Source organism: Lycium barbarum, chromosome 6 (genome assembly GCF_019175385.1).
Source record: "Lycium barbarum isolate Lr01 chromosome 6, ASM1917538v2, whole genome shotgun sequence".
NCBI lineage: Eukaryota > Viridiplantae > Streptophyta > Magnoliopsida > Solanales > Solanaceae > Lycium > Lycium barbarum.
Genome location: NC_083342.1, coordinates 126,928,681 through 126,955,522, shown reverse-complemented (window position 1 = coordinate 126,955,522; position 26,842 = coordinate 126,928,681). Strand labels below are relative to the sequence as shown.

General features: G+C 30.8%; 2 protein-coding genes across 2 annotated transcripts; both read left to right on the top strand.

The window, feature by feature from the left end:
* The first annotated feature begins 3,226 nt into the window (after nucleotides 1-3,226).
* On the top strand, nucleotides 3,227-4,151 carry LOC132600164 (vacuolar iron transporter homolog 1-like). Its single transcript, XM_060313263.1, has one exon. It carries the CDS (start codon nucleotides 3,292-3,294, stop codon nucleotides 3,934-3,936), a length of 645 nt encoding a protein of 214 aa, XP_060169246.1. The 5' UTR covers nucleotides 3,227-3,291; the 3' UTR covers nucleotides 3,937-4,151.
* An 18,879-nt stretch (nucleotides 4,152-23,030) lies between these two features.
* LOC132598749 (actin-100) lies at nucleotides 23,031-26,214 on the top strand. Its single transcript, XM_060311818.1, has 5 exons — nucleotides 23,031-23,121; nucleotides 23,871-23,937; nucleotides 24,225-24,618; nucleotides 25,061-25,674; nucleotides 25,770-26,214. Exons 2-5 carry the CDS (start codon nucleotides 23,881-23,883, stop codon nucleotides 25,833-25,835), a joined length of 1,131 nt encoding a protein of 376 aa, XP_060167801.1. The 5' UTR covers nucleotides 23,031-23,121; nucleotides 23,871-23,880; the 3' UTR covers nucleotides 25,836-26,214.
* Nucleotides 26,215-26,842: the final 628 nt, after the last annotated feature.

Sequence of the window (26,842 nt, the reverse complement as noted above, 5' to 3'; positions counted from 1 at the left end):
AAAACTTACCTCTACCTTTGTAAGATAGAGAAATTTTCTTAGAAGTTGCAAATTTTGAGTGTTCAATAAAAAGTCAGACAATAATATAATGACGGAGTAATTCAAAATCTTTATGAAGTCATTTAGATGCACGTCTACAGGAGTCGTAGTGGAGCATTATCCCATTTTATTCTCGACAATGATAAGTCTACTGTAACCACAATAAGTTAATAAAAGAATTAAGTAAATCCTCCGCTTTGAAGTAATGTGCATATATCTATTGAATCTAATGTACATGTGTATTTCCGAGATAAATTTGTAGTTTTGAAAACCTAATTAAGTAGAAAAAGGGGTTTTGGTTGAATTTTTTAACCACGTATAGTCTCATAATTATAACATGACACACATAGGATGATTGCTTCATGCATAAACAAGTGAATTAACTATATCTTATTTTTTTTTTAATAAAACAAGTGAATTAACTGTACTTTTTGACAAAAACAAGTGAATTAACTAGATATTTCAATAATAATAGCTAGAATCAACATCATTTAATTTTGGGCGCAAACTTTTCAGGTGACTCGTGTAGCACAAATTCATTAATGCTTTCATGTCACATGTCTAATCATCCAATATTATCCCCTCCAAAAGTAGGGGAGGACGTTCGGTTTTTCGGTTCGATTTTATCAAACTTCGATTTGGCTATTTCAGGTTCGGTTTTTTGAAGGTGAACACCAAACACCGAACCAAACTAGTTCGGTTCGGTTCTTTCGGTTTCGATTTTTTAAAGTTCGGTTCGGTTCGGTTTCGGTTTTTTCAATTCGGTTTTTTTAATATAATATTAGAAGTGATTTCATTGACACTAATTCATATTCTCAAAAGCAATAAAACATAAAACTGAGAAATTGAAATCAAAATCAAACAAACAGGATACACAAGAACAGAAAACTATAATCATGACATAGGATTACTAGGTGTTATATACATACCGTAAGAATAATTAATAAAACACATAAAAGACATACATTAATCCTAAAGAGACATCCTAGTTACCTTTCTTTGTTAAGAATATTTGATTTTTTCAATTGAAGTGGAAAATTAGGGATATAAATGCAAAAGAGGACTTATTACAATTGAGTTTTTTTTTTTGCTTTAAACTTAATGGGCCTGGACTATTTTAATTTTTTTGGGTAATGTATTAAATTTCGGTGCGCGTTTGGTTTTTCGGTTCGGTTTTGTCAAACTTCGATTCAGCTATTTCGGTTTCGATTTTTTGACGATGGACACCAAACACCGAACCAAACTAGTTCGGTTCGGTTCGGTTTGTTGAAGTTTCGGTTCGGTTCGATTCAATTTTTCGATTTTCGGTATTTATGCCCAACCCTATCCAAAAGTACCTTCTTTTAACTTGGATCACTTTCAAAAGGGCTATTGGGGAATTTTTTCTTATAAGAAAAAAAAACCTTAAAAATAAAATAAACAAGAGTTTTTGAAGTTGGAATTTGTGTTTGCACATGCATACAATTGAAAAAAAGTTAGAAGTTTTGTAAGTGGAATATTTTTTCTTAAAGTTAGGCCAATTTTTCAAACTTGAAAAATCATATTAAAAAATCAACCGAAAAATCATTACAATGTATTACCAAACAATGTTTTGTAACAGGCCCTCATTTTTTATGATGTTCTTGAAACTCTAGTTAGATTTGATGTAAGTTCTACATTGGCTTAGATTTGATTTGATTCTAAGTTTGGCTAGAAGAATACTTTCATAAATAAAAAACTGAACTAATACTAGAATTAAACACGTGGATGTTTATTACTTGCTACTTGACAAACCGAAACTCGAATAAACTTATAGTTATTTTATACTTTCCTAACTTAGAAAGAAACGATGATAGTAAAAGATCACATCATTCGTCTGTTAGGTAAAACGTTAACAGAACAAAATACAATTACGTACCAAAATATTATAGAAATTAAGGTTCATCATCCAGATCCAGTGGCTTATTAGCTTACTATCAAGTGGTTATGATTTGAGTTCAAAAACAACTATGGGTCTACATAGAGAATGTTTATAAATTACTTACACAAAATACACAAGTCAATAAGACCGAGCATATTTTGAAAGGATCAAAACTAGAATAGGACTATCATACATGAATTATAATCGCCATTTTCCCTATTTATATCTAGCAATATAGATGCAATTCCAGTAATCATTTTCATGTGATGTCCCGTCATTCTAATTCTTTATTTCTCTCAAGTCTCTCGACTGTGGGAAATGGAAAATGTGAGAATCAAGAATTTCTTTTTCAGTTATTGCTGATCACATTGCACCAGAAAAACAAATGATATTGTCTGTCCACCCTTTTTCGCAACATTTGGCAAAGGTTATGATAAGTACATCCAAAATGGAAATTTTCATGTTATTAAGCAATAAAGTACGTACGAAACAGAACGCACAGACTAAAAAAAGGAACGAAAACCATAAACGAAGAATTCTCATTTGAAACTTTCTTACGTCCTTCATCACATGAATTACTATTGGATTCGAGCTATACACATTTTCTTGATATACTCTTTTTTTTTTTTTTTTTGCAATTTAGTATCCAAAAGACGAAATTACTAGTCCAACTAATTCGGTTCTGTGTCTAGTAGGCTTACTTCTTATCAGGAGGCTAGGCTAATTCTTCATTCCGAACTTGAACTTTTAAAACTTTTGATTAAGAGTGAAGATATGTTAACCATGGTACCTCAGTACTCCTTATAGTAGTAGCTTATAATATTTTCATTTGATTACAAAAGGTACATAAAACAGAATGTAAAGAACCTTTATAAAAGGAACGATAAACCATAAACGAAGAATTGTCAAATCAAACTTTGCTACGTCCTTAATCACATTCCTTACACACACATTAATGTCTCTTTATATAAATAACTCTCTAATTTCAATATTCTACCTGACTTGTTTCAGACTACAAGATTCAAAAAATATTTTAATACATTATAATAATGAAGTATTTAATTGTAAACCACAAAATTTAAAAGTCTCTCTAATTTTCTTAAATTTTATGACTAATCAAACTACATACGTAAAACATTTAAATTGAAAGAGAGCATATATAGCAATTAAATGTGAACGCATCAGATTCCTTTACATAAAGAGTACTCCACCGGTAAAAGCCTCTTTCATATATCTCTACAACTTTATTCTATAAATATCACCACATTGGCGTGTGCCCTTCACACTTCCATATCCTCATCTCAATACAACACACAAAGTCATATAGTTTTCTCTTTTCTTTTTTCTTTTTCATGGCATCCATAACAAATATCCAAGAATTAACCAAAAATGACGACATAGAAAAACAATCCATGCAAGTAGACCAAAATCTTGAGGTTGAAATAGTAGATTACTCAAAAAGAGCACAATGGCTTAGGGCAGCAGTATTAGGTGCAAATGATGGATTACTCTCAACGTCTTCCTTAATGATGGGAATAGGAGCAATTCATCAAGATGCAAAGTCCATGATCCTCACTGGAATCGCGGGGCTAGTAGCCGGAGCATGTAGCATGGCCATTGGAGAATTTGTCTCCGTTTATTCACAATATGACATAGAAGTGTCACAAATGAAAAGAGAAAACGCGACGAATTTGGAGGAAAAAAAGAAGAAACTGCCTAGTCCGTTACAAGCTGCAGGTGCATCTGCTTTTGCATTTGCTATAGGTGCTATTGTTCCTTTGTTGGCTGCTATTTTTGTGAAGGATTATCATTTGAGGTTAGGAGTGGTGGTGGGTGCTGCCAGCTTGGCACTTTTAGTGTTTGGAGGGTTAGGTGCATACTTAGGGAAAGCACCATTGGTGAAGTCTTCATTGAGAGTGTTGATTGGTGGATGGTTGGCTATGGGAATCACTTTTGGATTGACTAAATTAGTTGGTGTTACTGGACTCTATGGTTAATTAAATTTATAGACTTAATTTGTCATTACATTTTTTTATTGAAATAAATTAACCTACTACCTAGATCTGTTATTCCTTTTTTAGTTTTTGATATACTACTGTAACATGTATTTTGAATGTGGGAGTTTTAGTCAGTTTGATGATATGCAGCATGTAATGAAAGAATCCATTTGTTATGCTTTTTTACATAGTGCTAGTGTTGCAATGTGTCTTCATATTCTGCCAATCCTTTCCTTACTTTTATGTTTATTTTTTATAAAGGTGGTATTCGGACCTATTCGAGCATATCTCCACTTTTTATTTTTATTATCACTGCTAAATTTGAAGATCTCAAATGATTTTGACCCACTTTTTAAACCTCTAAACCACTTCTTTAAGTGATCACAGTGGCGTACGCAGAATTTTTTGCAAGCAGTGTCGATATTTAAAGAATTTTAATTAAAAAAAAGTACTTTTAATAAGAGGCCTATACGTTTTTTCATACAATTGTTTATAGTGTATATCCTTAACAATATAAAGTCTTTAATTTCACTTAATAATATTATTGCCATCATTTATATTAGTAAGTATTAATTCAAGTTAACAAGATGTTAACCATGCGTTAGCAATACAATATGTAGGAAGATATGAGTAGTCTAATGCAAAATTCTAAAATATTTTAACAATAAAAGTAAACAGTTTTTCTTTGTATTGTTTACTTTTTTATATTTCTACAAACTACAATATTGTTTAATCGAAGCTCAAATCAAGAAATTGACACTTAATTAAAAAAAAATTGGAGCCTCAAATTTTTATTGGCCTAAAGCGAAGACTTCACTAGTCTCCCACCTTGAGCCACTTCTGAAGTGAACAAATGAATAAGTCACTATAACGACAATGTAATTTAGAAAAATACAATTAAGGTGTTAAACTACAACTCTCCTCGATAAGCTTCTGTTTTTTGAAACATATCCGTAATAAATTCCTTACAGATCTTACTAAATACTTTTTTTTACAAGACACAAAATAACTACTCAGAAGCTCAGCAAAGACAATAACTTATAAATCACTATAATGACTTCATAGTTTAGAAAAACACAATTCAAGTATAAAATTACAACTCTCCTCGATGAGCTTCTATTTTTGAAATGAATCTATAATACACTGATTGAAAATATTACTATTTTTTTATACAAGTCTTAAAACAACCACTCACACTACAACAAATTTGGTTATCAGTGACGAACTATGTTGTCACTTAAAATTCATATTTCGTCACAAAAAATATTTTGTGACGAAAAAAAAAATCGTCAATCTTCGTCCCTAAACATGGGTCGCTAAAAGTATACAAAGACAATTTAGTGTTTCATCACTAAATAAGGTTTATTAACTACAAAAAATAATTTCGTCCTTAAATTCATACTATTTATGACAAACTTCTTCGTCAAAAAAAGTATAAAAATTTTGTGGTTGATAGTGTGTTTTTGTCACTAAAAAGACAATTAATGCCGACGAAACAACCTTGTCACTAATTATTATTTTAATCAGTGACGATCATAATTGTCTTTAAAGTCATATGTAATTTGTAGCTAAAAAAATGTATTTTCGTCACTAAAAACGATCTTTTATATACAAAAAATATTTCGTCATTAAATACATAAATTGGTGACAAAAATAATTTTATGGCTAAAAGCTATCATGTTGTCATTAAAAATATTGATTTTACCGACAAAACAAAATTGTCACTAAAGAATGTGATTATCAGTGACAATTATAGTTATCATCAAATACAAAGATAATTCGTACGTAAAGTGATTTTAGGACAACTTATTATCGCCAAATAAATGTGACGAACTAATCCGTTGGTGATTAAAATATGATTTTCCTAAAAAGTATAATATAATAATTATTTCAGAATAAAATTAGTATCCATTGTACAAATTAAGCAAGCATGTATTTTATTCTTTAATAATATACCATATGAAAATAACGTAACAAAACATGCAAAGTACTAACAAAATTTTCAGAAAAAATGACTAAAATTATATTGAGACAACATCTCATTACAAATTCCTTAAATTTAAAGAAACAATAATGAAACTAAATCTATTCAACATGAAAGTATAATTACAATACAAAAATATTGATAAATTAAAAAGACAAAAATATGTTTCTTCCTCGTATGCTAACGTAGCTCCACTCATCCAGTAATTTTACTCTTGAATTAGTTTCACCATCATGTACCTGTGTGAAACAAAACAAAAAAAAAAAGAATATATAATGTTAGTGCACTTTTTGATATCACCATCTAAATAAAATATATCTTCAATCTTTAATCACAAAATTAATACCTCTTCATGGTCGAAGACTGATCATCATTGTTCACCCACCCAACTGATTGCACTTAACCCCACCATATTCTTGTTCCGTGAAAATGACATCCATATAAATGAATTTGAATACCTTCAAAAAAGTTATATGAACCATTCAAAAAGTAAAGAGAAGAGGTTTTTTTTTACTTTACTTACTCTGAGGATATTGCCCTTGTGCATCCCATACTAAAACATAATGAATAGAAGAAATATCAAAGAGAGGTTTGTTTTTGAGATCAAGATGGGAGGTTATATTACGTGCATGTGATAGGAAGTGGAGACATGGGGGGAGAAAATGGGGCTGGACATATAGCACTGTTGTTTAAAAGGGGTTTGGGAAAAGAAAACAAAAAGGGAAAGTTTGCCGCCTAATATTTCGTATGAATCCGAAAAAGAGTAAAAACACAAAAAGGATGTTGAGAAAATTATTCTGATTTTTTTTTATTATTATTAATAATAAAATCTCCCATTAAGCAAGCTTAGTGGAAATTTAATTAAAAAAGATGTTGAGAAAATTATGTACTTTATAAATAATGGGATTTAAGTTTCTGATGCACTCTGTAAATTAAAAAAAAAAGTATTTATACCTCATATATTATAAAAATCATATACTTACACCCCTATGAGGTATATTTGTTACTAAGTGTATTATAATATAATTATTTAAAGTAAATTGAAATTATAAATAAGACATTTTTATGTATTTATTTTTATGAAATTGTAAAATGAGATAAATATTTTGTTCAATATCTTTAATCACGCATTTGATTAAAATGGAGAATATTTTAAAACATGTATATCTATAAAAACAAATGAATGCAAATTAAGTGACTTAATAAGATATATCGACTATTAATAATAATTTTTCTATAATATGACTTAGTTTCAGATAAGCTCCCTAAATTTTGAAATTTAAACACTTATAACACCACCCCCTCCTCCCGCTCCCCACCCCATACTATAAAATTCACACACTTACACCTCCCTATGAGGCGTATCCGTAACTAAATATATTAAAATAATTAGTCAAAAAAACTAAAATTATAAATAAGAAATTTGTATGTATTTATTTTGTGAAATTTAATAAAGAAAATAAAGATTTTTGTTGAATATCTGTATTTATGTAATTGATTAAAACAGAGAATTCTTCGAAACATTATTTTAACAAATAAGAAATGAATTCAAATTAATTACTTAATAAGATAAATAGGCCATTAGTAGTAACATTCCTATAATATGACAATTTCGGATACACTCCCTAAATTTAGAATTTAAACACTTATACCCCAAATACTATACAAAATCATACATTTATACCCACGATGAGGTATATTCATAACTAAATATATTAAAATATAACTATTCAAAAGAAAACTAAAATTACAAATAAGAAGCTTTTTATTTCTTTATTTTTATGAAATTTAATAAAGAAAATAAACATTTTTGTTGGCTATCTTTATTCACGCATTTGATTCAAACAAAGAATTGTCTGAAACATGTATCTTTATAAATAATAAATAAACACAAATTAATTACTTAATAAGATACACCGACTATTAGTAATAAATTTTCTATAATATAACTCAGTTTCGGACACACTCCCTTAATTTTAAAATTTAAACACTTATAACCCCTATACTATAGAAATTTTACACTTACACCCCTATGATGTATATCGTAACTAAATATATTAAAATATAATTATTTAAAATCAAATTAAAATTATAAATAAGAAGTGTCTAATATGTTTATTTTTATGAAATTTAATAAAGAAGATAAATATTTTTGTTGGATATCTTTATTCATGCATTTGATTAAAACTGAGAATTCTTTGCAACATGTATCTTTATACCGACTATTAGTAATAACTTTCCTATAATATGACTCAATTTCTGATACACCCCTAAATATTAAAATTTAAACACTTTATCTCCCTATACTATAGAAATTCTATACTCACATCCTCTACAAGGTATATCAATAACTATATTTATTAAAATATAATTATTAAAAAGCAAATTAAAATTATGAAAATGAAATTTTTATGTATTTATTTTTATGAAATTTAATAAAGAAGACGAACACATTTGTTGGATATCTTTATTCACGCATTTGATTGACAACAAATTGTTTGAAACATGTATCTTTATCAATAAGACATGAACACAAACTAATTACGTAACAAGATATACTGACTATTAGTAATAACTATTCTATAATATGGCTCAGTTTCAGATACGCTCCCTATTTTAAAATTTAAAATCTTATATCCTTATACTATAGAAATCATGCACTAACACCCCCTATGAGATATATCAATAACTAAATATATAATAATATGATTATTCAAAAGTAAATTAAAATTATAAATAAGAAGTTTTTATATATTTATTTTTATGAAATAAAGAAGATAAACATTTTTGTCGGATATCTCTATTCACACGTTTGATTAAAACAACAAAATTTTCTAAACATGTCTCCTTATAAATAAGAAATGACACAAATTGATTACTTAATAAGATATACCGAAAATTAGTAATAACTTTTCTATAATATGACTCAGGTAAGCTCCCTAAATTTTAAAATTTAAACACTCGCATTTACTATAGAAATTTTACATTCACACCCCTTATGATGTATATCAATAAGTAAATATATTAAAATATAATTATTCAAAGTAAACTAAAGTTATAAATAAGGAATTTTTTATGTATTTATTTTTCTGAAATGTATTAAAGAAGATAAATATTTTTGTTGGATATCTTTATTCAAATATTTGATTAAAACAACGAGTTTTTTGAAACATGTACCTTTATTATAAATAAGAAATATTCCAAGTTAATTACTTAATAAGATATGCCAACTATCAGTTGTAACATTCGTATAATATGACTAAGTTTTGAATACACTCCCAAACTTTTTTAAACACTTATACCCCCTATACTATATAGATCATGTACTTATACCCCAATGAGATATATCAATAACTAAATATATAACAATATAATTATTCAAAAACAATTAATTTATAAATAAGAATTTTTATGTATATATATTTTTTATAAATTTAATAAAGAAGATAAACATTTTTGTTAGATATCTTTATTCACGCTTTTAATTTAAAAATAGAAATTTTTGAAACATGTATAATATTTATAAAAGCAAATGAATAGAAATTAATTACTTAATAAGATATATTCAATATTAATAATAACTTTCCTATTATATGACTCAGTTTTTGATACGCTTCTCTAAACACTTAATCCCCATAGCCATATACTATAGAAATTCTACACTCCCACCTATGAGGTATATCAATAAGTAAATATATTAAAATATAATTATTCAAAAGTAAACTACAATTATAAATAAGAAAAAAAAATTGTAGCTATTTTAATAATTATATTTCCACGAATGCTCTGCACATGTTTATTTTTTGAACACTACAGTGCCTTTATCATACTTATTTGAAATCCTAGTTGGTTAATTTTTTAATTTTCACATTAGTGGTAAATGTTTAATCAAAGATCCACAAAACATCCAACACCTTTTACAAAGTCTAGACTTGCAAGTTGACGTTATCTTCGTATAATTGGTCTATGTGGAATCACGATCCCAACTCACATTACGTTTTATGTTTGCATTGATACTTGCCTTTTATTCTCATAAGATGTAGTTGGGCGCTACCACATTATTCTATGATTTAGTATTTTTTATTCCTATTAAGAGCACATGAAAAAATATTAGTTAGTTGTCACTTGTCATCATAAATTATCGTAGACAAAGATCTTTTATATTTAGCTATGAATATTTTTCGTCGCAACTAGTTGATTTATTCAACTGCAAATTTTAAATCGTCACTATTTAAAACATTACATATTTTGTGACAAATTGTTTTTTGTCACTAAGTCACATGTTGATTAGAGACAATAAATTGCTCGTCACTAATTGCTTATATTATTAGTGACAAAAATTAAGGTCATCATTAAATATAAAATTTCATGGCTAAAGCTTACAACATTTAACTACAAACTCTAATTTGTTGCTATTGTAAGAACATACTTTTTGTGACGATACTTTTTGCGTGTTTAAAATGTAACTAATTTAAAGACAAATAATTATTTGTCACAAATTGGATACATTATTAGTGACAAAATAATGTGTCGCTGATAACTTAAATCTGTGGCTATTGTCGCCAACTCATTTTTTGGTGGGAAGTTTTAGTGGACAAAAAATTTGCTACGAATTTTGTTTTTCATCACTAAAAATATGTGGCTCATGTATTTAAAGACGAAATTTAGTCTTTGTCACAAAAGATGAACAATTAGTGACGAATTTATGTTGTAGCTAAGAATTTCGTAGTTAAATATCATATTTGTTGCAGTGACGCCTGAATTTCGCTGATTTTCCAACTTGAAACATCATCTCATTCCTCCTTTCTTCGCCCCGCTTTGCTTTTTTCATAAATATCCTAAATTTTCTGAAAATGTTCGCTATCAGGACACACTCGAACATCGATAACTTGTCACCATAAACAATCGTAAACAAAGATCATTGATTTTCGCTACAAATTTTTTTCGTCGCCAATAGTTAAATCATTCAACTACAACTTTTAAATCGTCGCTATTTAAAACATTACATATTTTGTGACAAATATTTGTTGTCACTAAGTCGCATGTTGATTAGTGACAATAAATCGTCTGTCACTAATTGTTTATGTTATTAGTGACAAAAACTAAGGTCACAATTAAACATAAAATTTTGTAGCTAAAACTTACAATGATTAACTACAAATTCTAATTTGTCGCTAATGTATCAACACAATTTTTGCGACAAAAGTTTTTCGTCTCCAAAATTTAACTAATTTTAGGACGAAAATCAGTTTGTCATAAATTGGGTACATCATTAATGACAAAATAATGTGTCACTGATAACTATAAATTCGTGGCTAATAGTACTCAATAAATGGTGCCAACTCATTTTTTGGAGGGAAACTTTAGGGGACAAAACTTTGCTACGAAATTTTGTGTTTCGTCACTAAAAATACGTGCCTCATGTATTTAAGGACGAAATGTAATTTTTGTCACGAAAAATGAATAATTAGTGACGAATTTTGCACCGTAGCTAGTATTTTCATAGCTAAATATCATATTTGTTGTAGTGTCATAAGCTCATCAAAGACAATAACTTATTTTTTGCAGCAATATGAATTTGATGGATATTGCTTTACTTGGTTTAGAAATTTTATTTTTGGGTAGGCATCATATGATCAAGACCTGACTTCAGTAAATTTTCTAAACAATGCTAATTTTTTTTAAAAAAAGTCATTAGGGCTGACCAGATTCGAGCACTCGACCTCGATAGTAAAATTAAAGGCCTAAACCAGCGCGTGGACTAAAGCACTTTTATCGAGCAACTTCATTTTATTTATATATAAACAGTATATATTTTGGTTCGCCAGATTATTTATGTATATATAAATAAAAAATATTTCCAACCAAGCGGTGTTGGGTGACACCGCTTGGCGTCATGTGCGTCCGCCCCTGAGTGACCAATCCCTTCTACTACCAGTCTCCGATGATTTGAATGATTTTTTTTTTTTTAAATCTTTGTTATGGCAAATATAGTGAAAAGGGGTTGTCGATCTCTCTTTCTTTTCTTCATCTGTCATAAAAGAAACCAAAAAAACAAATGGTCTAATTAAGGTGCAAGAAAGCAAAAGATGAGTAAACAATCAAAATAACTTTGTTCAATCCCACTTTTACATTTGATAATAGAGATAAGGGTCAAAACTTTTTTTTTTTTTTTTTTTTTTGTGTGTTTCATATATGAACTATCCAAAGTGAGCAAAACATACCTGGACTTATATATGCTGGTGCATGTACCGCACTCTCTTTTTTTTGGTTTAAAAATCGTGCCATGTGGCACTCCATGTGGATAAATAATTTCACTGTGGCAGAAGTTAATTCCGCATGGATAAGCAAAGGCTAAAAGTTAAGGGTAATATATTTGGGTAAAATCAGAAAACACGGGTCATTGTAAAAATTAATGGGTCTTAGCCGTTTGTAAAATTCTCACAGGAGATTCTCTTCTTCCCCAACAGTGATCTCGTCTCTGCCATGGTTGATGTCTTGCTTTCCCCCATTAAGCTCTAATTTAGTCATGAATTCCATATTAGTTGCCAATTTTATTTTTAAAAAAAAAATTAGGGTTCTTTTGATTTGCCCTTACAGAAGAAGAAATGAAGAAGAAGGCTGATAAATGAAGAAGAAATAAATGAGAACATTTGCACCAGAGGGAAAAAAAATGAAGAAAAATGGTTGAGAAATGATGAAGAAGAAGAGGGGGGGGGGGGGGGGGGGGGGCTTACGGTTTTAGATAATTAATTGAAATTTTTTTTAGCAAAAATAATGAGTCAGCTCATATATCCATTACATATGCCAAATGGACGAATTTTTTTGGGAAAAATAAGCTTCACTCACGTTTTAGAGATTGAGTTCAAACATTTAGTCCAATCGGCGTCTAGGTGTGTTTTGCTAATATAGTGATAGTTTAGGTGTGTTTTGCTCACTTAGGATAGTTCAGATATATGATACACAAAAAGAAGTGGTAGTTTAAGCGTGTTTTCATTCATTTTCGAGAAGAAATAACATCTAAAACCACACCATTAATTATTAGTACTACTATGCGTAACCGCAATGGCTTATAGATGAAGGAAACACTCCCACTTAATTTCTTGTTTGCATCTTTTTTAGTTAATCATATTAATTTTAAATTATAGTAAACAAAGAAAAATTATAGTTTTTGGTTAATCCATATTAAAGCAGTGACGCCAACTGGATTACTTTATAAAGTACTAAACGAATTAGTTTGGCTTTTGCTGAAGGTTAAATATTGTTTTGCCTATTTTGGCTGGCAATTTGAAACGTCCCAAATTAAGTATGATGATCTTGATTCTTGGAATGATCAAGCATTATATATGAGAAAACAACTTACCGTATGGAAATTCACATTTAAATTTGAAGCTTAATTACCTAAAAAGTCCTAATCACAAATTTGTTTATTAGTCCAAGTGGAAATACAATATGGATTTTGATTTGCGCTATACTTCTGCACCGCTGCATGCAAATTCAGATTCAGGATTTGTAATTATAGATTCCTACAGTGACCTTAACCTCAAGTTAATATACGATAATAACTGAATTTTCAGTTAAATCTTTATATATATTATTTAGTGGATTAATTTCTTAATACATATACATATTGAAAGTTTGGTAAACGCTACTAAGTTTGCGTGAACTCATATGTTACATACTAGATCTGTCAGACTACTGCATCCCATGGGATCGGTTGGAATCAGTAGTCGAACAAATAAATTTGCAAGCATGCAATCCACTCTCAAGGGTTTGTTATGGATTTAAATTAACATGTTTTATACTATTAGTTATCATTATTTATCTAGGTTATTAATTACTAATAAGTATCAAATTGAGTTACTTCATGAGCTCACTCTGGTTTTGTAAGTTAGGCCAACATCCTTATATTTCTTAACATCATTTTGAAATTACCAACAATTAGGTGTAGCCGCTTTGCATGTAGTTTGGTTCTCTTTTGATACTGCACTATTTGTAGTGAAGACTTCTCTATATCAGTTTTTATGCATTTCACAGGAATTCTTAAGCGTAGCCTATTGGGATAATTGATTAAAATGTTGTAAATAGGCTGCTTATAAAAGCAGTCATAGTACTAATTGTTGTTGACTATAGTGTATATGTTCGTAGAGAAAAGATACTTTCTGGCGCAGACTATCATGTTTTGACATTATTCGGCATTTCACCTGTTGCATTTTAAGATGAAATTAGATTTCTAAATGGACATAATCTCTAGAATCACAGTGGATAACATATGAAGCAAACAAGAAAAAATAAATAGGAGATACTACTAATCAACGGGTTAAAGAATAAAGTGATGAAAAACAAGATAATTGTCAATGTGCTGGCAAGACAAGAAAAAAAAAATGGAAAATTTCCTAAATGACTAAACTTAGAAGCCTTATTTTTGCTTTTTAGCTACATTTTACATATTTACATCATGTAGCAAACATATAACAAAACTCAGCACTTGTTACTTATTGTATTTGCGTCGCTGCATTCATGAATACAGTCAATAAAAATTGCTAAAATTTGTATTCAATTTAAGTGTATTCAACTCAACTGTATTCATTGTAGCTACTTTTACATTGTATTCGCTTTATTATATTTAAAACCGGTTGTATAAAAAGAAATATCCTTCAAAATATACCCCAAAACATTGAAATTTGTACTAAAAAAATTTACGAATACACGCTAAAACTGAATACAAGAAATAAAATTCACTCTATTCATTTGTATAAACTTCAAATTCACTGTATTCATTTGTATACAAAAACGTCTTCTTCGAAATAGAAGCGAAAAACTCTGTATACATACAACAAAATAAGTGTATTTTTTATTTTCCCGTGAAATTCCGGTCAGATCTGACGGTTTCCGACCAGATCTGATTGTTTCCGTCCAGATCTGACCGGAATTTCACTGTCATCGTCATCAACATCATTGTGCTCTTTCTTCTCAACGTCATAGCCGTCATCGTCATCAACTCGCAATTCTTTTCTTCTCCAACATCATTGTATTCATTGTGGCTAACAAAATCTCTTCCTTCTTCCATTTTTCTTTCTCAACAGCAAAGTATAATCCAAAAATAAAAAAAATACTTGAAAAAAAACACCAGAGAAGTACAGTTCGCCGAAGAAGATGGCTGCTCCGGTTCACCGGAGCAGTGGGGGGGGGGGGGGGGGGAAGGGGAGAATGAGATGGGAGGGTTGGGTTGGGTTGGAAGAGAATAATGTGATGATGGGTATTCTACTTTAAATATATATGTAGCTATTAATTATATTTAGCATATCACTTTTAGCTATAGGATGTAATTAATCTAAACTATAGCTACTAAATCTAAATATGTACTAGAGTTAGTTATGTCACGTAGTTTTCCCAAAAAAAAAAAAGAAGATTTTGGACTTGGGCTAGAAGTTCATGGGCTTGTGGGCCCGCTCAACTAGATAATGGCAACATGGACTTGGGCTAGAAATTGAGCTGTATAAATCGGGTTTAGTTGCAATTTTATGGACTGGGCTTGGACATGAATGATAGCTGAATTTTTTGACGGCGTCCTTCATAAGGACACTCATTTAATCCGTCATGATTTGTGGCCAAATTCCGATGATCCGATAACACACAGTTTTGGTGAATTTATACTCAATATGTAATGATAATCATCAGATTTTGGACACAAATCACACAACGTATTATGGTGAATGAATCGACATGCTGTTAAGGCAAATCTCCTGGTAACCGCTAGGATTTTGCTCCAGATACTTTGAGTAAATCTCAAAAGAAAAGGGCGATAATGGTGAAATAAAATATTGCTAAAGTAGGTAATTAATTAGTGGAGAAAGCGACTCTCAGGCAAATATAGCCTATTATTCAAGACTACTAGTTACCCCTAGCTAGTTAGTTAAAGTGGTTGGGCCTTTATGGGTGATACTAGTGTTGTTTGGCCCGTGCTAAGCCAGAGCTCAAGCTATATTGAAATTTAAATTTGTAATTTTTTTTTTTGCCAACTCTTGCTTTTTTGTGTTGTTTTTGTATCATCATATCAATTGTAAAGGTAGTTTGACAATTTTTCAATGTTTCTAAGATATTTAATTATATAAAAGTTTTTGTAAGTTAAAAAACAAACATTCTTTTAGAGTATATTTAGACTTCCTTTTTATTTTTAAACAAATTAAAGCATGCATCAAAGCTTTTCTCCCTTTTATTTTACTAAATTTTTTGAGATTAAATCTTTACCGATTCAAATTGAGTTCTACCTTACGTTAGATTTCAACTTAATTTTTTTCATTAAACTTATATTGGCTAACCCATTTTTTGAAAGAAAAAATAATTACGATACTCAAGTAATATAAAAAATATTTAATGTTACAGAATGTTGTATAATGACATCAATGAAGTTAACTGATAAATAAAGATAGCATTTAAAATTAAATAATTAAAAGTCTTGATACAACGAAATACTTTAGACGTTTCTTCAAATTAAACCATACAAAAAGGAACTGGAAAGTTAATGAAATTATTTGTTTTTCTTACTTTAATCTTTCCTTTTCTTTAAAAATATTGTAGTTTGTTTTTCTTAATGAACTATTATAATTTCTTAAACGTGTATGTAGCTTTAGTATTTCATGTTTATCTAACTATTTATCCTTAATTATATAAAACGTTGATTAACTCATCTTTTGTAAAACATTTCAATATCAAAAAATGTGAAAATGATTACTCTCGTTCCAATTATTTATTATTATTATTATTATTATTATTATTATTATTATTATTATTATTATTTGGAGAGCTACAATATTTCTTTAATTATTTTTTTCAAACAATTTTAGCTATATATGAAAAATAATTTTTAATTAATAATTAAGCATGTATTAAGGTATATAACTTTTTTACTTGTCTATAATAAATTTTATATGAAAGAAATAATTTGAAACAAGTTTAATAAACATTTCGACATAAATGAAAGACAATAAACTTTTGGATCAATTTTAAATTTGGTTGAATTAATAATCTTTTGTGGTGTCACTATAACGTTTCCACATCATCCCTCCTTCTAGAATTTAATTAGCCCACATAATTATTCAAATTTACCAAAATGGGTGAGAGCTTACAAGGTAATTAAACCTTCAATTTGGGGTAAAATGGACAAAAAAATTCATGTGAGGACTATAGAATTTTGAGATCCTCCCGTATATACAGTAGTAATGTATATAGTTTTAGTATTTCATGTTTATCTAACTATTTGTCCTTAATTATATAAAACGTTGATTATCTCATCTTTTGTAAAACATTTCAATATCCAAAAATGTGAAAAATGACTACTCTCGTTTTCAGTTATTATTATTATTTGGAAAGCTACAATATTTCTTTAATTACTTTTTTCATTTTTTAGCTATATATGAAAAAGAATTTATAATTAATAATTAAGCATGTATTAGCGTATATAACTTTTTTACTTGTCCATAATAAATTTTATAGAAAAAAAAATAATTTGAAACAAGTTTAATAATCATTTCTACATAAAAGAAAGACAATAAACATTTGGATCAATTTTAAATTTAGTTGAATTAATAATCTTTTGTGGTGTCACTATCACCTTTCCACTTCATCCCTCCTTCTAGAATTTAATTAGCCCACATAATTATTCAAATTTACCAAAATGGTTGAGAGCTTACAAGGTAATTAAACCTTCAATGAGGGGTAAAAATGCACAAAGAAAATTTCATGTGAGGACTACAAAATTTTAAGATCCTCCCTCATATATAGTAGTAATGTATTACTAACCTTTATATCTTTTCATTCCCCTAATGCTATAGGAAAACATCTATATACTTCATTTCCACCGGAAATCAGATTTGGACCAGAAATTATACTTTCTAAACTGCTAGGTCTCCAGGCTACGAGAATTAGTTGCATGGTCCCAATTAGACAATTACATATCGATCGGTCTATTACTCTTGATTAATATACCTTAGATTTCCAGCCCCTTAAGGCAAGTAATTTGGTACTGTATCCTATTTAAAGATTCTCTGTCAATTAAAATAGGGTTAATAACCCTTTTGGTCCCTCAATTATTGATAAATTAATTTTGCTCCTTGTGATATTTGACTAAGCACATTTAATCTCCAATCAATTGAAATGCACACTTCTGATCCCTTCACTTGTGAATATTCACAAATTTATCATAATTATTAGTCGTTCTACCACTTAATTACTCTTGTATAATATTAAGCTTGTATTGTTACTCCATACCTAATGGTAATAGAGGTGCTTCATCAGATATCAAAATGACCAAAAATAGAATATACTTATAATTTAGGGCCCAAAAATGCCATTATCCCATTAAAGTAATTTCTCATGCTGAAATTTTAGCAAATAATATTTCGATTGGAATTGAACACGTAGCATGCGCAACCCATTAGCTAGTACTGCTATAAGAGATCAACACCCCCATTATTATTAGTAGAATACGAAATTTAAATTAGTTAATATCGTCTAGTTAAACTAACTAATTTGAATATACTTCAGCCGCCTTACTGAGAGGTCCATCGATCTTGGATTAAAAATTGGAAAAAAAAAAACCAAACTCGTTATATTATTGGTCATACTTCCAAGTTCAGCATTTTATTTATCCCATTCAACATTAACTCAATACTTGACCATCAAATTTTACCAATTCTACACTTTGACTCTGTATATGAAATACTATAAACACACATGTAATCTTCAGTACGTTTAATTTATAATGCATTCCCCAAATGGAATCCGTCAAAGAAGCAGTTTTTAGTTCTTTAGAAAGAATAAAAAAATAATTATTTCTAGACCATTATAGAGATGGAAAAGGGCCAAATATATGCCTGTACGGTTGGAAAAGGATCAAATATACCCCTCGTTATACTTTGAGTTTAAATATACCCCTCCTCCGTTAAAATAGTTCAAGTTGTACATCCTGCCCTATGTGGCACTGCTATTAGATGAGGTGGATGTCACGTGGCATTACCACTTCATCACCCCTAACCTATTTTACTCTTCTCACTTTCACCACTAAAATTTACTTCCCTTCCACCACTACCATCCTCCACCGCCACCATTAATACCATTAATACCATTACCATCATATTATCCTTCAATGGTGACTAAAGTTGTGAGAGAGAGAGAGAGAGAGAGCAATAATGGACTTAAAATGAAACTCAAATTTCGGGATCATTATCGCAAAATTATTCTTCATCCATTGTTAGTTGAAGTCCCTAACCCGAAGAAAAAGCATTATCTGAATTCAAACAGTTAATTCAAGAAGCTCTTAAAAACACGAATTAACTTCCCCTTCACCTTCGCCGTCGCCGCCGGCAAAGATAGCAGAACCGGAGCCGGTAATAGAGGCAGCACCGGAACCCGTAACAGTGGCAGAGGAAAAAGTAACTCCACCAGTGCTGGAACCAACTCCGGTACCGGCACCACCGGATACGACGGAGAAAAAGGTGGAGGCAGTTGAAAAAATTAAGCAAACAATTGTTGAAGTACCGGCGGTGGAGGAGCCACCAGCCACGGTGGCGGAGGCACCAAAAATGGACCCGTCACCACCACCACCACCACTACCACCACCAGAAGAAGTATCTATATGGGGAATACCCCTTTTATCAGATGATAGACGTGATGTAATTCTTCTCAAGTTTCTAGGAGCAAGAGATTTCAACGTGAAAGAAGCATTCACGTAAACAGTATTGTGGCGTGGAGAAAAGAATCATGGTATGAGTTGGCAGAGCAAGGCAATAACAATGATTAGGGGTGATGAGGTGGTAATGCCACATAGCATCCACCTCATCTAATAGCAGTGACACGTAAGACATGAAGTACAACTTGGACTATTTTAACGGAGGAGGGATATATTTGATCCCATAGTTTAACAACAGGGGTATATTTAAACCCAAAGTATAACGAGGAGTATATTTGATCCTTTTCTAATAGAACAGGGATATATTTGACCCTTTTCCGTTATAGAGACGACAATAAAAGAGCGAGAAAAGTAGTTGATCAGTTAATTAATGGACTAAAATCTTCAACAAAACAACTTAAAATCAATTAACAACATGAAGGTCACAATTCGAAAGGGTCCACATTTCATTGATGTTTAATAATGTACGCCCAATTGATCTTTCGTATTATTCAATTAATTTTGATTCAAAAATAAAAATCAAAACTCACGGTATAGCAGTTTTGTCGTGATCTTATAAGAATCTTTATATATTTTCGTCGATTTCGATCTTGCTCATGCTCCTTTCAAATCGATCAAAAGGTCTCGTTCTAGACACCTGATTATAGCTTTGATTAGTGCATTGGACAAATTCTTTTGGATTTAACTGTCGAAGTGCACATATATTCGATTTCTGGACCTGTATTAAGGTTATATCTCTGGGTGAAAATTTGTAAGTTCACTTCGAAATAATTTTAAATATGCGGAGTATGAAAATTCATATGACTAAAGTTCAAGTATATATAACTGAAATTAAGTCATTTTTGTCTGAACTTCGGCACACATGAGGCTAAACTTAGCTATTTCACCTGAACTTTAGCCATTCTATAAATCCAGATATATCAAGTTCAGCCATTGTCAAGTCTAACTCCAGATATCACATATTTATAGTTATTTTAAAGTGAATAAACATGTAAAAAGAAAAAGTAAAAGTAAATACAAATTAAATAACTCATGTCCAAACAAAATCTCTGTGATGTTTCCACAGTATCCAAAATATCAAAACATACTGGACCGATAGTCAATGTGTCCAAAGAGTTGTTTTAAGGAAAATAACTTCCCCTTATCGTCTGTTTGATAATATGTGATTGTTTTTATTTCGGACACATCCCTTAAGAAAATTATTCACTCCTACAAAATAAGAAATATTTTTATTAAATTAACCTTAATTAAATGTCATGAAAAAGAAGTACTGTAATAGTTCTTTAATGATTTTTTGGTTACGTAAAATTTCATTTATTTGAATAAGGGTAAAATTGAAAGAAAAGAATAAATGCATTGTTGATTTTGTAAACACCACTTATTTTAAAATAAAATGAAAAAAGTGAAAACGCTACTACTTATTATGAAACGGTAAGAGTATTTTATTCCCAAAATTCAGTTGGGAAAGTTTTAATGTTAAAGATAAATTGATCTTATTCATTCCACCACCACGTTACTGGGACTAATTTTAGAAAACTGCCAAGAAAACTTTTAAATGGTCGGCTGGGCAGGCCAACTAGACCGACCACCGGCCTAAGTTTTGAACCAAATAAGAATGACGTGGAAATTAAGAAGACCACGTCAGTATTCCAGACTGGATGTCGACATTTTGTGGTTGGATTCCATTACCCACCCCTGACCCCATCTATTTCTTTTGTGGCAAAGAAAAAGATTTTGCTTTCAAGCTTTCACATCTATTCTTTTTTGTTTTTTTAATGTTTTTATCAAACATAATTTGTGGTTGTCCCAATTAATTAAAGTTGCTCAGTTGGCAATCTTTTGCTTTGTTGAGAATCTTCTAAAGGTGACCTGGACTGCTTAATATCCACCTCATTAATTTGAAAAATTAACTTTGACGACATCATTTTGTTCATGTCTTGATTGTTTGTGGAGTACTAACTAAAGAAGAATACTTACGTTTGAAACATTAACATTTACCAGTGTTTGAGGATGCGTTATCAATTTTAAGGATAAGGGTAAAATGTCTTTTAACTTTTAATTATGAGAAGAATAATTTTGTCTCCGTTTGAATTTGATCCTTAATATGCTGTTATTGTTAGTGAAATGACTCAAATTTGCCTTTCAACTATGAAAAATAAATAAATTTGCACTTCATTTGGATTTGATCATGAATATCCTTCCGAGGAGAATACAAAATACTATGAAGTTTTAAATGAGAAAAAGGATACTTTTGAGCCTCTGATTTTTCTCTCTAATTTGTTCTTAAAAAATTACTTATGGTCCTACATATTCATGTTTTTAATTTCAACTCCGTAATTTTCGTGTAGGGGCCAACAAAGACTGAATTAAGCAGCCTAAACGTAGTTTAATAGTGTGGTCAACAAATCATAATAGGTTTTACTCTATAATTTAGAGAAAAAAGAAGGAAAAAACAAAAGCTGAATTAAGCAGCCTAAACATAGTTTATAGTGCGGTCAACAAATAACTATGAGGTTTACTCTATACTCCCCCTTTCCAAATTAACAGTCATTTTAGCTAAAAAAAATAATCCCAAAATAACTTAAAAAATAATCCCAAAATAACTTAAAAAATTGAACACGAAAATTGATAATTATTTTTTGACTATACCCTTAATAATAAAAATACACAATATTTAACAGAAAACATATTAAATAGAAATAATTTAACAAATTATACTACCTTATATTTGTTTATTTTTTAGTTAGGCATGAAAAAGTTAAAACTACAATTAAAATCGGACAGAGGGAGCTAATTTACAAGAAAAAGAAAAAGAAAAAGAGAGAGATGACAAGATCCCTTTGCCTGACTTTTAGTCAGCAGCCAAAAACATGCCACATTGTAATTTGGAAGTTGGAACTCATTTCATTTGGGTTTCAATTCCATTTATCATAAACACATACTTTTTCTTTCGGGGAAAGGGTCAAAATGCCTCTCTACGTGTATTGTAAAAATGGTTAAAAATATTCTCCATTATAAATTTAAATAAAAAATAACTTCTCATTATTAATTTTTTTAAATATATTCTTATCTTAACGAAAATTATCAATATAATCCGATTTTATTTTTAAACTAATTTCATTTACACCCGATCCAACTACATAAAAACCTTATATGAGACCAATTTGTTCTCGAGTATTATATCTGGAGCAATTAGACATAGGAGCGGGTAACTCATATGAATTTTTTATTTAATTAAATTGGATTTAAATAAAGCTAGTTTAAAATAAAATCAAATTTTATTGGAAATTTCATTAAGACATAACTATATTTGAAAACTTTAAGGACACTTTAAGGTCGCAAGGTTATTTTTAACCCTTTTTCAAAGTAGAGGGTCCCTTTCTTTCCCCCGCACTTCCACCGCTTTATATACTGAAAACCGCAAATATTCTCTAGTTCATTTTCAAGAGCACTTCCTTAAACCCTCATCTTCTCCCTGCTTCTCCTTAATTTCTCCATAATCATTCAACAGGTGCGTTTTATTGTTTGGGTTCTTGACAGTTTTCTTTCTGTTAATCTCATCTCTATGTTTTTTTATGTTCTTGATTACTACTTGTTTGATGCCCACAATTCTTATTCTTTATTACTTGGTCCTTTTTCCTGTTCTTGCTTAAATTGTTGACTATTTTGCTTATCATGTTGATTACTGTGCTTACAAGTTAAATTTTAGAGGAGATACTGATCACATATGAAATGTGCAACTAAGATCAAGATCTGTAAATCAATTGGTCATACCAAGTAAACATGTGTGTTTATTTGCAGGATCTCTTGTCCTTTTGATTATCTTTATGTTGCTAAAATATATTGAATGAAAGTTACTATTTTCTTGAATTTTTTGCTTCCAGAGCAGGGTAGTTCTTAGTTGATCATGGTATTCCAGAAAATTAGCAAGTATCGAATTCCAACTTTCTTTGCGATTGAGCAGTGGCGAAATTAGAAATTTTGATAGGGGCGTTCAATGATACTTTCAAGGTTTAGTATATATGTATGAAAAGCAGCATTTGATCTGTACACACAGAATAATTTCACTGAGGGGTGTTATAATTCTTCTAGTATTAATCAATTCCTTTAGTTTTTACTCTGTGTTCTTTTATTATAGTCCATGCATGCCCTGTCATTTCCTTGCAAGTATATAGAAAAGTCAATTATTTTGCCCATACTTTGTTATGCTTAGCTTGATAAAAGCAGATTCTTTACTGATTCCACCTCGTGCTGTGCCAGGTTTTAAAAGATGGCAGATGAAGATATTCAACCCCTTGTCTGTGATAACGGAACAGGAATGGTTAAGGTTAGTTTGTAAGCTGTTAAGTTTTCCCCTTCAGGTGATATTTTAGTTGAAACACGTCTTTTGGTTGTTATCTGAGGGATTTAACTCTGATGGTCACTATTAACTGTAAATTTAGCGTAATAATATAGTTATATTTCAGTTAAAAAAACAAATCTTTTGGTCCCCATTGGCTTGAACCGCTAACATATGCACCCTTGTATTTCAAATCCTATATTCTGGTCCTGATAATTGGGAATATTTGTAATACTATCCTTAATGAATGACTTTTTTGAACTATTTACCCGCAGGCTGGATTTGCTGGTGATGATGCTCCAAGGGCTGTTTTTCCTAGTATTGTCGGTCGACCTCGACACACCGGCGTTATGGTCGGGATGGGTCAAAAAGATGCATATGTTGGTGATGAAGCTCAGTCAAAAAGGGGTATTCTCACCTTAAAGTATCCCATTGAGCATGGAATAGTAAGCAACTGGGACGATATGGAGAAGATTTGGCATCACACCTTTTACAATGAGTTGCGTGTTTCTCCTGAAGAGCACCCTGTGCTGCTTACTGAAGCACCCTTGAACCCCAAGGCCAATAGAGAGAAAATGACACAGATCATGTTTGAGACTTTCAATGTCCCTGCCATGTATGTTGCTATTCAGGCTGTCTTGTCTCTTTATGCCAGTGGCCGTACAACAGGTGCGACATGAGTCTTACCCTCCTTTTACAACCAAAGTTTTGATTAGTAGATTGATTATTTTTAACAGTCAGCATCCGTTGCATGATTGTTTAAGTATTTTTTTAAATGATTCATACATGGAGAGAAGTCTGGTGATCTTGGCTTCATTCCAGCTTTTAATTTTTATGTAGAGATAATTACAGGTCGATGCCTTTCGGTGATCTAATTTACAATTTAATTACAAATATACATAATCAGTGTATAGGTTGTATATTTCGGCTAGCGCTAGGAATTACTTTTGGCCGACAGGCCAAAAATGAAAAAAGCCATTTTATATGGTTCTGAATCAGTTCAAATTTGTATCCTCTTTATGGAGATAATGCCTGTGATTGTTGCCATATAATGGTATGCTTTGAATCTTCAAGTTATCCTTTCTAATTATGATTTTGGCCATCTCAACAGGTATTGTACTGGATTCCGGTGATGGTGTCAGTCATACAGTGCCAATTTATGAAGGTTACGCCCTTCCTCATGCCATTCTTCGGTTGGATCTAGCTGGGCGTGACCTAACTGATTGTCTGATGAAAATTCTGACTGAAAGAGGTTATTCATTCACCACTAGTGCTGAGCGGGAAATTGTCCGCGATGTTAAAGAGAAACTAGCATATGTTGCACTTGACTATGAGCAAGAATTGGAGACTGCAAAGAGCAGCTCAGCTGTTGAAAAAACCTACGAGTTACCAGATGGTCAGGTGATTACCATTGGATCAGAGAGGTTCAGATGCCCGGAAGTCTTATTCCAGCCATCACTTGTGGGAATGGAAGCTGCTGGAATCCATGAAACAACTTACAATTCCATCATGAAGTGCGATGTAGATATCAGAAAGGATCTTTATGGAAACATTGTCCTCAGTGGTGGAACAACAATGTTTCCGGGTATTGCTGATCGTATGAGCAAGGAAATTACCGCTCTTGCTCCCAGCAGCATGAAAATCAAGGTAGTGGCGCCTCCTGAACGCAAGTACAGTGTCTGGATTGGAGGCTCTATCTTAGCTTCTCTCAGCACCTTCCAACAGGTAACGCATACCATAACACGTGTAGCACACGTGTATGTATTCATTAAATTTTTAGTTGGGATAGTTGTTGATTTTGTTTCTTTGAACTACTGCAGATGTGGATTACAAAGGGTGAATATGATGAATCCGGTCCTTCCATTGTACACCGGAAATGCTTCTAAGTTAATCGATGAAAGGAGTTCAATCTTCTCATTATCTGCTTCAACAGTTCTAGTCGGAGTTCTGAGCAGGACACTGTTAAAGTTGAATGTTTTGAGTCATAAAGATGAAGATTTACTGTGCAATAATAGGGTGTGAGCTTTTAGACCGTACCCTCCTTTTCTTAGTGTCATCTGTGTGTTAATGTTACTCCTGTTTTAGGTATCTAGAGGTGATTTCTTTCCTTCCCCGAGATTTAATTCCATGTTTTTCTGTATTTTTGGATTTTTTTTTTCGGTGTATATTTGTTATACTGAGGAATGTCAGTTCATGGCTGGCTTTGAAATCTTTGGTATATGGTCTCTATTTTCTCAAGTTTTATACTACGAGAGGATTAACTCAGTAGATATCTCACGCAAGAACAGTTTTTTAATAGTTGTGGCGGAACTAGAATTTTCGCTAAGGGCAGCGTTCAAAATATAAAGAAGTTAACACAAGAAGAAGTCAAGGGATTTAGCATCTATTATGTATATATAAAAATAATGTTAATCTTACGTGGTAATTTTCCGGCGACCCCTAGGTCCGCCACACAATGAAATATAATCCCGGCATAAAATTACATATAATTAAACTTAAGACAACGTTTAGTTTTATCACAAGCAAAACTCTGTTTGATTAATATAATTTGTTATGTTTCGGATATGAAACTATACAAAACTAATTAGTACTCCAAAGTCCAAATTGTATTACGATATAACTCAGGCAGGCGGTAATCACTTTGTTGAAAAAGAATAAGAAACACTTGTATCACTTTTGCACACCTCTGTTGTCTGTACGCAATTTTCCCAATTAAAAGACAAAAAAGAAAAGAAAAGGCGACTGATCAAATTCCCAGAAGGAGCATAAGTTAAATTTGGGCTCCACGTGTCAAATATTTGTAGCTTTGGTTTGTCCGAGGTCAATTCACAGGGTCCCATTTTTGGGTGTTCACTTCCACCCCAAGTTTTTTAAATTATGCGCTAATTTTAAG

Coding starts and splice junctions, on each gene's coding strand:
- LOC132600164 (XM_060313263.1), top strand. CDS start 3,292: ATGGCATCCATAACAAATATCCAAGAATTAACCAAAAATGACGACATA.
- LOC132598749 (XM_060311818.1), top strand. CDS start 23,881: ATGGCAGATGAAGATATTCAACCCCTTGTCTGTGATAACGGAACAGGA. Junction 23,938..24,224: donor ACGGAACAGGAATGGTTAAG/GTTAGTTTGTAA, acceptor ATTTACCCGCAG/GCTGGATTTGCTGGTGATGA. Junction 24,619..25,060: donor TGCCAGTGGCCGTACAACAG/GTGCGACATGAG, acceptor CCATCTCAACAG/GTATTGTACTGGATTCCGGT.